This window comes from Macaca mulatta, chromosome 2 (genome assembly GCF_049350105.2).
Source record: "Macaca mulatta isolate MMU2019108-1 chromosome 2, T2T-MMU8v2.0, whole genome shotgun sequence".
Lineage (NCBI taxonomy): Eukaryota > Metazoa > Chordata > Mammalia > Primates > Cercopithecidae > Macaca > Macaca mulatta.
In genome coordinates, this window is record NC_133407.1 from 103,521,533 (window position 1) to 103,539,036 (window position 17,504).

Below are 17,504 nucleotides of genomic sequence, written 5' to 3' on the forward strand. Positions count from 1 at the left end.
AAATGCAGAGGAAAGGTGAATTTACTGTCCCTCTTCTGAAGCTGGGACATCCATCTTCACCTGCCCTCAGACATCAGAGCTTCTGATTCTTGGGCCTTCTAACTCAGGATTTAAACCAGCAGCTCCCCCATTCCACAGCCCTTCACATTTGGACTGAATTATACCACTGCTCTTATGGGTCTCCAGCTTGCACACAGCATATCATGGAACTTCTCAGCCTCCTTCATCACATGAGCCAATTCCCATCATAGATCTCCTATTTTATATCTATATATATCCCATTGGTTCTGTTTCTCTGAAGAACCCTAATACAGGTGCCTTCTCATGAAAATTCTGTCCACTGTTATCCTTATTACCTGCAGCTCCTCCATAGGTTACCACACACCATTGTACGACCTCAAGTGCACCTCCATTTGCTGCTGAGCCAGAAATGCCCAACCTTGATTTCATCCCAGAGTTCTAGGCTCAGATTTCTAATGCTTGGCCATTAGCACCTGAAGATCCTATAGGGTTCTTAACCCCAACTTGTCCTAGTCAAGCTCTTTAGCCACTTAGGTCCACCAGTGAGAGATATGTTTCCTTCAGTCCCTCTCCTCATTTCCCCCAAGCTACAAAAGTACTTGTCAGCCCTGTTTTCAATCTTACCCTTTTCTCTCCATTCTAAACCCCTATCCTTCATACCTCTCTGCCCGAAACTCTCTGGTATTAGTGTTAATTTCAGTGGCCATCTGTATCAGCAGGGTTCTCCAATACACTAAATATATATGTATGTACATGCACACACACACACACACACACAGATTCCTTTTAAGGAATTGGCTCATGCAGTTGCAGGGGACTGGCAAGCCCCAAACATACAGGGTAGGCCAGCAGGTTGAAAACTCAGACAGGAGTTGCTGCTTCAGGCTTCAAGCTGAATTTCTCCTCTAGGAAATTTCAGTTTTTGCTCTTAAGGCCTTTCAAAGGATTGAATAAGACACACCCACATTGTGGAGGACAACTCTTACATGAAGTCAACTGATTGTAGATGTTAACGACATCTAAAGAATACCTTCACGGTAACACCTGGACTAGTGTTTGATTAAATAACTGGGTACTATAGCCTAGCCACATTGACACATTGACCATCCCACCATCTAGCTGGTCTTCTGAACTTTGGCCACTTTACCTTCTTAATCTTACCCCCAACCCTTGCCAACCTTTCTCTCTGAAACACTGACCTGAACCTTCACTTTTTACCCAGAGTTCCACATCACTTTCATCTAAGAATTATAATCATAGCATCCAAAGCCTTCCTAGTTACAGCTCCAGGTGCCTACCTTCCAGGAGTCTACACGGATAGTTATGCATGTCTCTTAGTGGTTACTTATATGTCTAATCACCCAATATCTTGGAAGGTACATGAAAGCATGGACTCAGCTTGTCCATCAGGTTGTCACTGGGGCCATCACAGAGCCTAGCACACAAACGGTACTCAGTAAACATTTGTTTGATTCAACAAAAATTTGTACTATTTTCTGTGAAAAATACGTTGGTGACTATCTTGAAGAAGAGAGAGGAGAGATACAGTGTCTACCACCAGGGAGCTCTTAGTGTGTGTGATGACAATTTATATCATGTAGGCTCTAGTTATCAAAACATTGGAAAGACTGTGCTACCTGGTGGTGTGCAGAGCCCTGGGCCGAGCTGCCCCTATGTGGCTCTATCATGACTGTCATAGCTGGCTTGTGACATACTCATCAGCTAGCTAGATCACTTTGACCTTAAGTGGATTGTTTAGAGACTTTATTATGTTTGCCAAATGATACTTTCTGTCTACATCTGTGTCCTTAAGAGTCTAAGAAGCTTGAATTATTTTTTAATTGAGTAGTTAATGAATTGATGTATTCACACCCTGTTTCATTCCACAAAGAATTTTCAACAGCTTACAGGAGATTTGCATGTGTTAAATAATATATGAGTAGGAGACGATAAATGGAAACAGGAGTTTGAAATTGGGGAAAAGGAGACCCAAGTACCCAGCCCTTGCTGACCTACATTCCTGCATGTGATGTGACTTGGACTTCTAGGGAAAACTAAGAGAAGGATGATAGAAATTCTCACAAGTAAGAAGCTAAAATCTAGGATCTCAAGGGAAACAGAACTTTTCCCAGCACTTAGCTCCAAAAAGAACTCTTCACTTGGGGAAGTCCTTTATTTTCTCTCATTTGTTGCCATGTCTTAAAAAAAAAAATGTCCACTAAAAATATGGTAGCACGATATTTTTAAATCATGTTAGCTTGTATTCGTGTCAGTTTTGTGATTAAAATCAAGGGCTTTGAATTGGAAGGAATTTGGAATGGAATCCAAATTCAAATTCAAAGGAATTGGAATCCAACTGGATTCAAATCTTAGCCTTCTTGTCTTGCTGTGTACCTTGGGTGAGTTATTTAACCACTCTGTGCTTGAAATTTACCATCTGTAAAATTGTACCTATATGGCACCTACTTACCACTGGATTTTTGACAGAATTAACTGTGATCATGTATGTGAAACTCTGGGCCTGGGGCCTGCCATGTGGCTATGGCCAATGTTGTTAATACTGGTTGATAGTCTAAAAAATTAAACCATAGAGTTTATATCTGCACTAAGTCATATGCACAGCCCAATGTCCTTAGTACATTTAATAACATTTTCCCCATCATCACAATAATACATTATATGGACAAAATAAAGCATAATCTTTATCTGAGAAAGTGGATGAAGAACCATTATTTCCTTATATTAAGCCCTTTTGTTCAGTCATCTTTAAGCCACTCTGTGTGCTTGGACCAGTGCTTCATTTTTGTATGATCATATTCATACAACAATGAATGTGATCAATTCTCGTTCTCTGAAAGTGACCTGTGGGAAGGGGCCGGGGCATGGAGCCTTTCTGGATGATGAAAGCAAGCCCAGAACCTGGGACAGACCTCAAGCAAAGGGTGAGGCTGAAGGGATTTGGGAAGATTTGTTAGAGGAGGAATTTTTGGGCCAAGCCTTGGGGTCCATGGGAACCAGCTCAGTTATGGAGCACGAGACTAGGAGGGAGGAGGAATGAGACAGCAGGCATGAAATAATCAAATAATTTGTTGCATATGGGGCTCGGGATGTGAATGATGCATGGGAGGCAGTTGTGAGGCAGGTGGAAAGGGCGAGGGCTTTGTGCGCTATGGTAAGCAGCTGAGAACTTATCCCAGAGCCCTTGAAGAATTTAAGCAGAAGAGCTTGAACGGTCATTTTACTCATCATTCCCTTTTAGAAATGCTCTTTGTTCTGTTTCCTGTCTAGGACATAGTGTGATGGACACCTTGGCTGTGGCCCTACGGGTGGCTGAAGAGGCCATTGAGGAAGCAATTTCCAAAGCAGAAGCATATGGGGACAGCCTGGTAGGACCCCTCCTGCTCCTCTCTGTGGGGGGAGGTGTGGGTTGGGGTCCTGGCTGCCAGGAGAAAGTGCAGATTGTCAGGAAATCAGTGTCTCAGCAGCTCTGACTAGAGCAGGGCCCTCCCTCTGCTTTTGTGGTCAGAATTCTCCTTGCAAAGTGATTGCCGAGTCAACCCAAGTCTACCCACAGCACACAGCCATTCTCTTCCCTCCGCAGGACAAGCAAAACGAAGCCAGTTACCTGCGGGACCACAAGGAGGAGCTAACCGAGGAACTGGCCACGACAATCTTACAGAAGGTAGGTGGGCCCTGGCAGTGGGATGGCTGCAGTTTCCTGGCTGGGCCCGGAGTAGGGACTCTGGCAAGTAGCAGATGAAACATGAGGAGTGTCTCTGGTACTGTATCTTCTGTGCCTTCTCACTTTAGCCTTTTGTGCCCTGCGGACCCATGTAGAGGGAATGTATTGCACTGCTCTGCAGTCACTCCTGCTAGCTCCGTGCCCTATGCTGTCCCTTGCACAGTGTACCTGTCAATTACTTCTGAGAAACCAACCACCCCAAAACTCTGTGGCTTCTGACAAGGATCTTTCTGTCTTCCACAACCAATTCTCCAGCACCAACTGAGAACTGAAATTCCATTCAGATACTAACTTCTTCCTGCAGTTAGTGCAGACCCCACATTTAAGGGCCCAGTCCCACAAGACTGCCACTACTTCAGACACCAGCCACAAGTTTCAGGTATCCCCAAGCCACCACACTTCTCCTTACCCTGCTACAAATTTGGGAGTTTCCACGACCCTGGACCCTCAATTCAATGATTTGCTAGAACTCACAGAACTCAGAAAACTGCTTTACTTACCATTACCAGTTTAAAATAAAGGGTACAGGTGAACGGCCAGATGAAGAGATACAGAGAGCAGCAGGGTCTGGGGACAGGATGTACAGAGCTCCCATGCCCTCTCTGTGAACATCACTCCACCAACACATCGATGTATGTACCAACTAGGAAGGTTTCTGTGCCTTGTTGCATCAGAGTTTTTAGCCAGGTTTCAGTATGTAGGCATGATTGATTAAATGATTGATTACCTGATTGAACGCACTCTCTAGTCTTTCTGCTCCGAGCCCTCTAATCATGCACTGTAGTTGGCTTTTCTGGCAACCTGCCGCCATCCTGAAGTTATCTAGGGACCTCACCTTGAATCACCTTGTTAGTATAACAAAGACACTCCTAACACTCGAATCATTGCAAATGTTTTTTGAAACTGTGCCAGGAAATGGGGACAAAGACCAAATACAGACGCCCATGAACTTACAGTGGATGGGGGTAAGTCCAGATAGTAACCCCATCCTAAGTTGAAGGTATCAGAAGTCAAAATGCATTCAATACACCTAACATACTCTTAATATATCCTAGCTTAGCCTAGCCTATCGTAGATGTACTCAGAACTTGCATTAGCCTATAACAGGTCAGAATCATCTAACTCAAAGCCTATTTTATAATAGTGTTTAATAGCTCATATAATTTATGGAATGCCGTCCTGAATACACAGCGCTTTCCCACCATCGTAAAGTCCAAAAATCCTAAGTCAAGGACTATCTGTATATATGTTTTGTTATGCCACAATTTACTTCTTGCTCACACATCTGCAGTGGCTGCACTTCCAGCTGTGGGTTGGGACAAAGTCGGCTGCAGCATGTTCACTCTGGGTCCCAACTGAGGGCACATCAGCTGCCTGTGGCCATGACAGGAGCACAAGCCAGCAAGAGGAAGCACACAGTGCTTATTAAGGCCGAGGCTTAGCTCTGGCTTACAGTTACTGACTCCCTCCTCTCATCTCATTGGCCAGAGCAAGTCACACATCGAGTCCAAAGCCAAGGGCTGGGATGTAGAATCTCCCTATACTAGGAGGGTCTGCAGAGTCACACAACAAAGTGCTGTATGCAGGAAGTGTTGAAAAACTTCAGTCTTCCCTTTTGGTCACAATAATTCATATCCCTTCCATATGCCAAGTAGACTCACCACACCCAAAGACCCCCAAATGTCTCATCCCATCACAATTCAAAGTACATTTGATCCAATTTTAGCTCCTTTTTAGCTGGAGATCTGTAAACTAAGCAAACGAATGATCTCCGCCCCATGTACCCAACATGCAATGTTTGAAGAGGGACAAAGAGACAGCACTGGCCCCACCTACCTGCAGAGGGGAAGAATGGGAGGCACTGGGGGTCACTGGTCCTCAGCAATTCTGAAATCCTGCTGGGCAACATGGCTGGGTCCCCACCCTGCCAGGGGAGATGGCACCTCAGTTCATTGTTCTCTGGGCTCTCAACCTCCCTTTTTATCCTCCTGTCTGGCCTAAAGGAACATTGAAGAATATGCCCATCTTGGTGGCTTAGCACATTTCTTGACTGCTTCCTGCCTATAGGAAGTTGAAAGCCCAGAGACCTTGGTACAGATGGACTCACTAGGTCCAAATGACTGTGCAAATGAGCTGGATCTGGAGCCATTCTGGTGACTCTTGATGTCTAGCCCCTTGATAGGGCTTCCAGATGCTTCCTAAAGTCAGGACTTACAACCAGAGGCTCTGGGTTTGAAATCCAGCTCCACCATTTATGAGCTATGTAGCCTTATCCAATAACTTAGTGTCTCTGAGCCTGTTTCCTCATCTATAAAATGGAAAGAATTACAGTATGTACCTTCTAGAATTAAGTGAGGTAAAGCTTACACAATACCTAACGTGAGGTCTGAAACATGCTAGGCACTTAATAAATAGAAGAAGCTGTTAACATCATAAAAGGATTATTTGCAAACTGTAGAATGCTTAGTATGTTCAAGGCTATAGTTGTACTGGTTTCTCATAGAGCAGATTTGAAACAGCCTAGTGTTCTGTTGACATTAAGCTTGTAAGTGGCTGAAAGAATATTCCAAAGATGGTCCCAGTTACCCCAGATAGCATCAGGAGGCCTCTCTAATAACTTGCCCCTTTTTTGTCCTCCCCTCCCCAGATTATACGAAAACAGAAGAGCAAAAGTGAGCAGCAAGTGGAAGAAGAGCCAGGATGGCCACATCCCCAGAGTGGTAGCACAAAAGTGGCAAATGAAGGGACCTCAGCATCCCCTGGAGGCCACCGCACTCCTGCTGCCCTCTGGGTAAGTCCCCAAGAAGTGCTGGCCTATCCTCCACATGTGCAAGTCTGGGGCGCACATTTAACCCTCTGTAGTTGAATCAGGTGGCCACTGGCCAGGGTAAAATTTCAAAAGGATGGGGAGCGAAATTGAAAGAGAAAGTGAGTGTGTGTCAGGGGCCAGGAGGGTAAGAGAGGAGAGAAAAACACAAATGGTCTATTGACAATTATAGAAATAGATTTTACACAGAGACCAATTTAGGAAACATACAAATGCTGATAGGCTGCATTTTTTTTTCATTCTGAAAAGAATTAGTACTGAGTCCAGTGGGGAGAAATAACTTTATAAGGACCGTGTGTATTCTTATAACCTAGATTGCTTGCTTTATTGAAACTGAAAAGTGACCACGAGAAAATTGCCACTGCTATTTCAACCACCAAAATGGTCACATCTGGACACAGGAAGTCACAGTGTGGAGCCAACCTTTCTGTCTGTCACCTTGAGTCACAGAGCTCAGTGGTCTTCCCACGACCCAGGGGTTTGGTGCTGCTCCTGTCTGCAGTAGAGTTGCTGAGCCTGTCACATCCATTGTTACTGGTTTGAGTAAGCCCCGTTGAGAATGTGCAAAGTGCTGGGGAAGGAGCTGGGTGGGGTAGGATCTGCAAGAAACCAAGGGACTGGCCAGTAGGGCTCTGGTTCTGCTAGATATAGGTGCTCACAGTCTGGGACAGGGCAGCACACAGGTGCACTTCAAAACTGGAAAGTTAGGCATGGGAAAGGCAAGGCCAGGGGCGTACCCCATCCCCACTGGGAGTCCAGTGGCATTCATCCCTGCATGAGCAGATTAAAACAAGGGTGTGCAAAGCAGCACATGGTAGACTTGCAGTCCACAAGGGATCAGCATAGGTCACCTACATAAACTCCCTTGTCCTCGCCAACTGCCAGATGCACAGGGGTTACAAGGAGTATCTTTATGGCTTTATCAGAGATTAAACTTCATTGATTTATCAGCAGAACCTTTCTTTGTCAACATGCTGTCAGCTTGTTTTACTGCTGCTGTCATGCGTATGCTCAGCACCAAGGAGAACAAAACAAATAGAAGACTCCATGCCCACCCTCCAGAGCTTTATAATCTGGTTAGCAAGGCAGGAGGGGACACGGGTAAGGCTGGTAAAAAAAAAAAAAAAAAAAAAAGAGATAATGGGAGACAGTTCATCATTGGGTGCTGAGTTGAAAGATTAAGAATGGAAATGGATTTGGAATTCAGACAAGGGGCCTTTCCAGCAAGGAGTGGAAAGGGATCCTCCTGGATGGAGCAGGGGAGCAAAAGTCCTTCAAATAGCCTGTCACTCAGACTGGTCACAAAATCAGAGCTGCAGTTCCTGGGCTCAGGCTGCAGGCATGACATCACCTTGCATTTGGGGTCTTTCTGAAATATTTTCTGCAAACTCAAAGTATCAAGTCTTGGGGAGTTCCAGAAAGTGGAAATTCCCACAGCACCCCAGACTCAACCATGAGTCAATGAGTCAGAGGCAAGAACAGAGAGCTTGGGCTCTGTCTCTGCCACTCCTGGGGTAGGATTCTGGACTTGCCCTTGACTAGGTATGAGACCTTGAACAACTGTTTAGTTTCCTGTCTGTAAAATGGAAATAATAAGACATGCCCTAAAGGATGGCTCTGAGGATTCCTTGTGTGGCCAACACAGTCTTTATTGAGCTTCCACTATGTGCAAGGTACTGTGCTAGGTGCTTGTATTAGTTTGTTCTTGTGCTGCTAATAAAGATGTACCCAATACTGGGTAATTTATAAAGGAAAGAGGTTTGACTCATGGTTCCACATGACTAGGGAAGCCACACAAGTGAAGGAGGAACAAAGTCACATCTTATGTGGTGGCAAGCAAGAGAGCATGTGCAGGGGAACTCCCTTTTATAAAACCATCAGATCTCATGAGACTTATTCACTATCACAAGAACAGCATGGGAAAGACCTGCCCACATGATTCTATTACCTTCCATCAGGTCCCTCCCACGACATGTGGGAATTATGGAAGCTACAATTCAAGACAAGTTTTGGGTGGGGCCCCGCCAGACCATATCAGTGCTACAGAGACAGTGGTCTCTGCAGATACAGCAGACTCCACCATCTAATGGTGAAACATGAGGAGTGCCATAAACAAGTAAATAACAACAACAACAACAAAAAACACAGGGGTATGTATTTCAGGAATTGTCATCAAGGGGATGGAGGGGAGGGAGTGCTGGGGACAGGTAGATGCTTGGTTAGGGAGCTGTCAGGGAAAACCATTTTTAGGAGATGACATGAAACCAAGACTTGAAAGATGAGAGGTCTGGGAGCAGTAAGAGGAAGGGCACTACTACAGGGGGAATGATGTGTGTGGAGGCTCTGAGCAGGAAGGAACTTGGTATGTTCAAGAAATAGAATAGTGGTTATGTGGCTAGAAAATGGGGTAAGGGGCACAGTGGCAGTGGCAGGTGACTAAATGAGACGTGGACATAGTTATTGCTCTATTATTAACTTATTTCTACATTTTGAAATAAGGGTGACTATATCTTCAAGGTATCCCCTATGAGTTATGAGCTGTACTTCACTGTGTTTTGGACAGCAAGGCTCCAGGCCCAGAGAGCAGAGCTGTTGGCGTATCACTTACTCACCTGCTCCAATTCCCAGACCACCTGCTGCCACCAGCCCAACCCCACTGTGGGTCCTCACCAGTGCCCTCTCCCCTTCCTTCCCACACACAGCCAGATGGCATCAGCTTGCTTCTCTTCTAAGATATCAACTCACCCATTAGAACATTTCCATCCACTCACTGCATCTTGGGGCTGTCTCATTCTTCCTTTATCAGAAGCTGAAAGCTCTTTCTCTGACCCTGTCTCATTTCCCCTTGCACTAAAAAGACCTCACTCCCCAGAAACAGACCTTTCCTGATTCTTCCTATTGGCATCAGGTGACTGCAGTTCTGCACAGTAACTAAAATTCTCACGTAAATCCGGTGAACAGAGAGGCATGGGAAGGGGGTCATCACAGAAAGCTTGAATAGTAATGTTAATAATGGAGTGATAGTCAGGTATCTATAGTAATAACACAGGAACAATACCTTTTCTTTATATAAATTTTATATGCAGCGGGCTTTCACACATTGTTTCCTTAGCTCCACATATGAGCACCCTGCATTGTCCCCATTTTACAAAGGAGTAAACTGAATCATAGCTACCCCAAGCCACTGGAACTAAGTGATTGCAGGTCTCCTGGTTCTGAGCATTTCCTACACTCCGTTGTCTCCTGTTCCCTTGGGAAGCTCGGGACATGGAATGCCTGCTTCCCCACCAGATGGTCGCTGGATCTCCTTGTCATGCATATGGTTAAAACTGGACATAGTGCCCCTCCCACCTCCTAGAGACCAGAGATGCTCTGTGTATCATTAGAGATGTAGGACAGTGGGCTCTTGTATCATAAGCCAAAACAGTGGGCACAACAGTGATGACAGCCAATAGTGTTCCCGTTTCAGCAGCAGGACAGCAGAGGGATTTCATCCACACTCCTCAGCCAAGCACTGGCTGAAAGCAGCTTCAAATAAACAACCATGACCCTTCCCAAGGGAAATCTCCCGCTTGGCTCATCAGCTCACTGGAATGAACTCAGTCCACCCAGGACACAGGCGTGGCCACCGGCTGTTTTCACTGAGGAAGACATTTAGAGGCACAAGCCAGAGTCTCATGGGATTTCCCTTTGGTTTACTAAAACAAATACCTCTCAGGATTTTATTTGTTTTGTCAGAAAAAAATCTGTCTTGCCAAACGCCGGCCTCCTGCACAGCATAACTCATGGCTATGCTTTGACATCAATGTAAAGAGAACTTAAGCATTTGTTTTTTTGAAGCAAATAGAGGAATATTATTTATTTTGAGATTTTTATATAAAAATGGGGCCTAATGGAAGCCCCTCCCTGAATGTAACATATCTTTTGAATTTCCATATGCAATACTTTGCAAGATATGTCCACCTCCCCCCAGCTTGAATCCACCTTTTAGGGAGGGAGGTGGGAGAGAACTGTGCGGCTGTAGCTTGGGAAAGCACCATCAAGGATACTGACACATACCCTTGGGTGAGCACCTCTCTTGGCATAACAGTGTAACCACCCAGATCATATGCCTGGCAGGGGTGCAGGCACCTTACAGGAGGAACAAGGTTATCAGCTGGCTCTTTGTTACTGCAACCTTCATCTTTATCTTAGACATTTGATCAAGGAGACTCCCTCCTGTCCTCTCCCTGTGAGTTCACACTATCCCGTGATTTTCAATATGTAAACAGCATACTTTTGTCAACAGTATCAGGAAGGAAGAAGTATATGCTCTGTCTTCCCCCTGTTCATACTTACACTCATGGGGAGCTGCCCCAAGCGAAGAAGCCTGAATCTGAGAGTAAAGAGAAATCTGTTATGCACTCAGCTAGGTCCCGGACACAATTTTCCCTTGAGAAGCCACTATTATCAGCCCCTTCACGATTGTCTGTGGTCACATGTGCTCTGGATTTTCCACAGCTCAGCACCGGGTGTGTAGTAGGCATCTTGCAGTACAGGTCCATGGCGGTTGATGGCCGAACAAGTCTATTAGCGGGGCTATAATGGAGACCTGGACTTGAACCTTTCCCTTCAGGTTTCCAGGATACCCGTGGAGGAGGAAGAGTGTACGAATTAAGGTTCCAGCAAAAACACTGGGATCCATACCCTCATAAATCATCATTTTTAGTACCTGACTTGGTTTAAAGACAAGCACTGTGATTAGAGCTTTTAAAACATGTTATTGGAGGCCAGGTGCAGTGGCTCATGCCTATAATCCCAGTGCTTTGGGAGGTCAAGGCGGGTGGATCACAAGGTCAGGAGATTGAGACCATTCTGGCTAACACGGTATAACCCCATCTCTATTAAAAATACAAAAAATTGGCCGAGCATAGTGGCGGGCACCTGTAGTCCCTGCTACTCGGGGGACTGAGGGAGGAGAATGATGTGAACCCGGGAGGTGGAGATCACGCCACTGCACTCCAGCTTGGGCGACAGAGCGAGACTCTGTCTCAAAAAAAAAAAAAAAGTTATTGGGATGGAGAGCTTGCACTGTCCCAACTGTGGTGATAAGAATGCATTAAGTCTTAATTCATTGGCTCATTTAGAAAGGCCTATACTAAGTCCTAGCCTGAACACCACCAATACTTGAAGTGGTGAAACAGATACTCATCTGTCCCCATTGGGCTTCAGTCATCTACATTTAAGAGGACAAGCTGAGGTGACCCACAGAACCCACGCTGGCCAGCTCAGGAAGATGAGCCACAGATACCCCAACAGCAATGACAGGAAATGACCTGGATCCTCCCCTGACCTTATTCCCACTTCTCTTCATCCCTCCCTCCTTTTGTGCTTCTCTCTGGCCTGCTGCCCTCCCTTCCCATTCTCAGACTCCCATTGGGTGTGGTTCCCCATGTCTTGCCCCCCGATGGCACTGGCCTGACTTCCCTTGGGCAGGAACCCTCTCACCAGTACCATAGCAGGGCCAGCCTGGTGCCCACCAGGGGTGACACATATGGTAGACAGGGTCAGCTTTCTCAAATGCTGTATACAGCATGGCTGGGCAGACTCATGTAGGCTAAGCCACTCCTTTACCTGGCCCTAATATCCTATGATGAAAAAGCCTGTGCCAGGAGAGTGAACCCAAATTTCAGACCACTGGTCTAGGACTTAAGTCCAAGAGTTAATTTCAGGTCCAAGAGTTAGGACCCAAAAGGGACTGACCCTGGCCAAAGCCACTATATGGCACACCTCTGGGAACCCCCATTCATATGGAATACAATGCTATTAGTGCCCCCTGGGGATGTGTAGCTGCTGCCGAGGCAAGGAATGTGAGAAACAACCATTGGTTGAGGACCATGCACTATGTTTGCACATCACATGTGATTTCTTTTAATCCTGGCCACAACATAAGGACATATATTATTAGACCAATTTTATGGATGAAGAAACTGAGCCTAGAGCATTAACATAACTTGCCTAAAGTCATACAGGTAGTAATAAGTGGGGCCAGAATTTGAGTATCTCTTTCCTGCTCCAAAACTGTTGGTCAAGTTTCTTCCTCTCTAAAATGAGATCAGTAGTTCAGTGATCTCCACGGTCCCCTTCAGCTGAGAGGTTCTGAGGCTGCACTGTTCAGTATGGTGGCTAAAAGCCACAAGTGACTATTTTTTTTTCTTTTTTTTTTTTTTTTACAAGTGACTATTTTAATGTAAATTAAATAAAACTAAAAATCTAGTTCTTTGGTCACACTGGCCACATTTCAGGTGCTCAGGTGCACCAGTGCCTGCCTGGTGGTGACTATGTTAGACGGTGCAGATGTAGAACATTTCCATCATCCATCAAGTTGTATTTGCACAGCACTGGTCTAGGGATTTAGATAAAGAAGAAGAGATGAACAAACGGCACAAAAGCAGAAATACAAGGCCAGGTACGTGGCTCATGCCTGTAATCCTGGCACTTTGGGAGGCTGAGGTGGGAGGATTGTTTGAGGCTAGGAATTCGAGACCAGCCTGGGCAATACAGTGAGACCCCATCTCTACAAAAAATAAAAATAAAAATTAGCTGGGTGGGCTGGGCACAGTGGCTCACGCCTGTAATCCCAGCACTTTGGGAGGCTGAGGCGGGTGGATCACCTGAGGTCAGTAGTTCAAGATCAGCCTGACCAACATAGTGAAACCCTGTCTCTACTAAAAATACAAAAAATTAGCTGGGTGTGGTGGTGGGCACCTGTAATCCCAGCTACTAGGGAGGCTGAGGTAGGAGAATTGCTTGAACCCAGGAGGCGGAGGTTGCAGTGAGCCAAGATCACAGCATTGCACTGCAGTCTGGGCAACAAGAGCGAAATTCCATTTCAAAAAAAAAAAAAATTAGCTGGGCATCGCGGTGCATGCCTGGGGAAAATGAGGTGGGAGGATCCTTTGAGCCCAGGAAGTCAAGGCTGCAGTGAGCTATGATTGCACCACTGCACTCCAGCCTGGGCAACAGAGCAAGACCCTGTCTAAAAAAAAAAAAAAAAATATATATATATATATATATATATATATATGCCTGGACACAAACCAATGGGCTGAGTTTCGGTTCTTGGGTACTTCAGAGAACATAGCTCTCCCACCTTTCCTCAAGCTGTTCTCACCCTGGACACTCATCTGCATCACCTGCCCAAGCCCTGCTTTAAGGGTCTTGATGCAAGGGGTCTGGGGTGGAGCCAGGGCTTCCATATTACCAGAAGCCCCTGAGTGATGCTGACAGGATGCCAGGCTTAAGGATGGTATCTTTATAATATCTTGAGACAGAATCCTGACCTACAGGCTGTGGAGGGCCCTAAACCTGTGGCCTCCTGATAGGGCCTCCCCTTTTTCAATTTTCCAAAGACCCAGACACCTTTGGCTTAAGAAATAACCATGCAGAATCCCCAAAACCCATCAGCACCAGTGCTTAGGCTTGACTGCAAAACCCAAACTTAATTCTTCCCCATCCAGATGGGATTTCTCATCTATTCTCTTGGAAGAAGGTTCGGTGTGAATGCTCCATTTTTAATTTCCTCCCTCATTGTGTGCTCTCTGCCAGTATGGGGGTCAGTGCGACCTGGCTTTCAAAACCTTAAGATGCAATATCCTAGAAGGCACCAGTGTGGGTGTTATAATTCATTTCATGCCTCTTTGGGTGCATGCAAATAAAAAGGCCTCTCTGTAATAATATTGTGATCTTATTGTAATGATGATGGTGACACCAGGGACCAGATACTTACTGTGTGCCCAGTGACTAAGATGAATCTCTGTGTGGCTTTCTCTGTTCTCCTGTCTTTTGTCCCTTCCTATTTTCTCAGCCTTTTCCCTTTGTCTCTGTCATTTCCTTCCTCATATTCCTTCTCTCTTTTGAATGGCCATAGTATAGGACTAAAGTACTTTTTATCATTGCTATAATTATCGGAATGAATTTAATACTTACATCTGACCCTAAAAACACAAAGCAAAGCCGTGTCTCAGTTATGTATACATACGACCACTCTTCTTGATTTGTCCTCAAATCTTTGATACTAAAAACATTCTCTCCCTGTTTTTTATTGTGGGCTCTTTGAGAGCAAAGACTATTTTAAAGCTGCGGTTGGTGCCACAGGGAGCCTGTCCCGTTGGTGATAATCATAGCAATCATAGCAACAATCTATGGTTCCAACAGATATAAGTAGAACACATTGCTGCTGCCCACACAGGAGATGCAGCTACTGCAAAGAATGGTGTACCAAAAGTAACTGATGATCACACTGGGTGTTTTGCCCAGAGCTTCGGGACCGGTTGGTTCAGATGGCAAGTCCTGCTGGGCTGGGGCACATTAACCAGGAGTGCATTTTCCCAGGCTTGCAGCAAAGGCTGTCAGGCACACACCAAGAAAGCATGGAGGAGCATCAAATTGGAATCAGTCAGACCCGAGCTCAACCCTTGCCTTACCCTTGGCCATCCATATGCTTTGGGCAAGTTATTCAATCCTGACTCTGTTTACTCAATCAAGTTGAGTGAGAGAACAGTTACACCGGCTCAGTGGTAACACTTAATAAATGCTCTTATTTGGCTAATATTTATTGAATGCTTTCTCTGTGCTATGCATGATACTGATCCCTTAACATGAGGAAACTGAGGCTTAGAACAGTTAAAGTTTTTCCAGGATCCCACATAGCAAGAGGAGGAGCTGGCATTTACCCACTACCAAATGTATCACCCATAAGTTAATGCCCAAGGAGTTAAGAGGAAGGGCCTCTCTGAAAGCCCAAATTCTCAAGTTCATCAATGCAAAGGATTGCTGATGTGCCAACATTCCTGGATCCATGGACTCCCCCTACAGCTCCCTTGCACAGATGTTCAGACACTGTAACTCAGACCAGTCCTTCCAGTCACCAGCCCTGCGTCTTCTGTGTACCCTAGAATAAGTAAGACAAGCGGAGGCTGTGGGTAGGAAAGAAAAGTGGGCACAGAGGGCTCAGCCAGGGTTGTAAGCCAGCGTAATAAACAAATAAATTACTCCTCTCTGGCTGAACTAGCTGGTGAGTAAAAGCATTGTTGTGGTGCCCTCTGCTGGGCGTGTGTTGCTTGTAATGAATTTGTGGCAGAACCACACCTGGGTCTCAGAACTGTCTTTTCCACCTTGGCTGGAGACTGTAGGCCACCAGTGGCCTAGAACCTGTTGGAGACAGCTCTGTTGAGCCTTTTGTGGTTGTCAGGGTATAGTTTTTTTCTAGTGTGGAACAATGACTTGCCTGAAATAGACTATCTTTATAGCCTGGCATTCCCTACTCTCTGCTATTGGGACCAGAGAGGGACTTTTCATTTGTTAGTCTTGGCTTTTGTAGGGAATGGGGGAGAATTTTTGTCCCATAAGAAAGGACCCCAGCCACCATATATACACACAAGTCTGAGTCACTGCAAAATGAAATATTAAGTATTGTTTCCCCCCAAACTTGTATTCAGTGATTTACAGTGAGAAGCTTATAGATATTTTTTAAAGGCTAGATACAGTAAATGGCTTCTGTGAGGCTGTAATAATACTGCATCTGGCAACTAGACTGTCAGCTTCATAAGGGCCAGCACTGTGTCTTAGAGCCTATAAATTCAGTCACAAACATGCAACCAAGGATCTCAAACAAAAGGCCATCCCTGCCCTCATGGAGTTCATTGTGTGTGGAAGACACAGCAAGTCAGTGCACCGTGTGGACTGAGTCAAGTCAGTGCACATAACGGTGTGGACAGAGCTGTGTTATCACACAGGAGGAGAAACCTAGCCAATCCCAATGTACACCAGGGCCAAGGGTGTGTCCCTCTTGATAAGTGGAAGTTTGCCAGAGAACGATGTTTTCCTTCGTTTTTAATAACTTCACTTGCCAGTTGACCATCATCTTCAATCTCTGTCTTCTCTGAAAGCTGCTCATTTTCTGGCAGATATTTAGCAAAATCACAGAATGGCTGTGAATTCCCAGCCCCATGAACACCTTGGGTGTTGTCAAGCTGCATCATCCAAACTGCTCTGGACACTTGGGGCAGGGTCAGTGCTTGCTATGCCCTCAGAATGAAAGAGATGACACTCAGCCAAAAGCCACTGCACTTGTGTGTTAGCTTGGCTCTCCTCCAAGTCAAACCTTGCTCTCCAGGATGTAAGTGTAGATGACAATGGGCTCCTTTTTCTTTCTTTCTCTTACTCCCTAATTTTGTGGAAGAAATTGGAAAAAAATTAGGCACTTTGAAAAACTCATTTTGTAACCATTTACTCGATAGCAAACATTCATTGATTTCCAATTCTGTACCAGTTACTGTGCCAGAGGCTACAGATGTCACCGCTAAAAGAACATTACCCTCAGTTGCTCCACAGTCTAATGGGGGCCCCAGGCCAGAAGAGAGATGTTTGCAAGAGTGAGGTAAAACATAAGTATCGAAGAAGCCCATGACCCCCAGCCCAGCTTGGGGAAGGGGGCAATTGGTAGATTTCCCACAGGCCATGGCCTGCTTGAACTGAGCCTTATCAACACACAGTATCTTGAGGAACTGATAAGACAGGGAGAGCTCATCACCTCTGGGTTGTGTTAACCTATGACCATTGCATCGAAAGGCAGGTCTGGAGGCCCATCATGCTCTCTTCTCTGTATTTGAAGGGATGGGAGCAGGTTGTAACACTTGGTTCATAGCTTAGCTTAAGCCCACCTTCCTCCTAGATCACCCCCAGGTCTCATGGGGGAAGTAAAGGTTTCCTACAACTCTTTCTGAATCAGAACTGGCCTGCATTACCACTCTCCAACAGAGTGTACCAGACGCCCTGTATGTGAGGGGTCCTGGGTCCTAGCCTGGCCTGCGATAATGGGGATGCTGAATTTTGATCCTCATCTAGCTCTGTGTCTTTCCTCAGACTGGTCCA

The 17,504-nt window shown here is 45.6% G+C and overlaps 1 protein-coding gene across 3 annotated transcripts in view; it reads left to right on the plus strand.

Moving 5' to 3' along the window:
- The window catches only part of MYRIP (myosin VIIA and Rab interacting protein), a 412,659-nt gene that overhangs the window by 319,238 nt on the left and 75,917 nt on the right, over nucleotides 1-17,504 (plus strand). For all 3 annotated transcript variants that reach the window (XM_001115677.5, XM_015131302.3, XM_015131301.3), the window contains 3 exons: nucleotides 3,310-3,407; nucleotides 3,623-3,703; nucleotides 6,411-6,554. In XM_001115677.5, coding sequence (XP_001115677.3) covers nucleotides 3,310-3,407; nucleotides 3,623-3,703; nucleotides 6,411-6,554 — 323 coding nt within the window. The remainder of the gene's footprint in view (nucleotides 1-3,309; nucleotides 3,408-3,622; nucleotides 3,704-6,410; nucleotides 6,555-17,504) is intronic.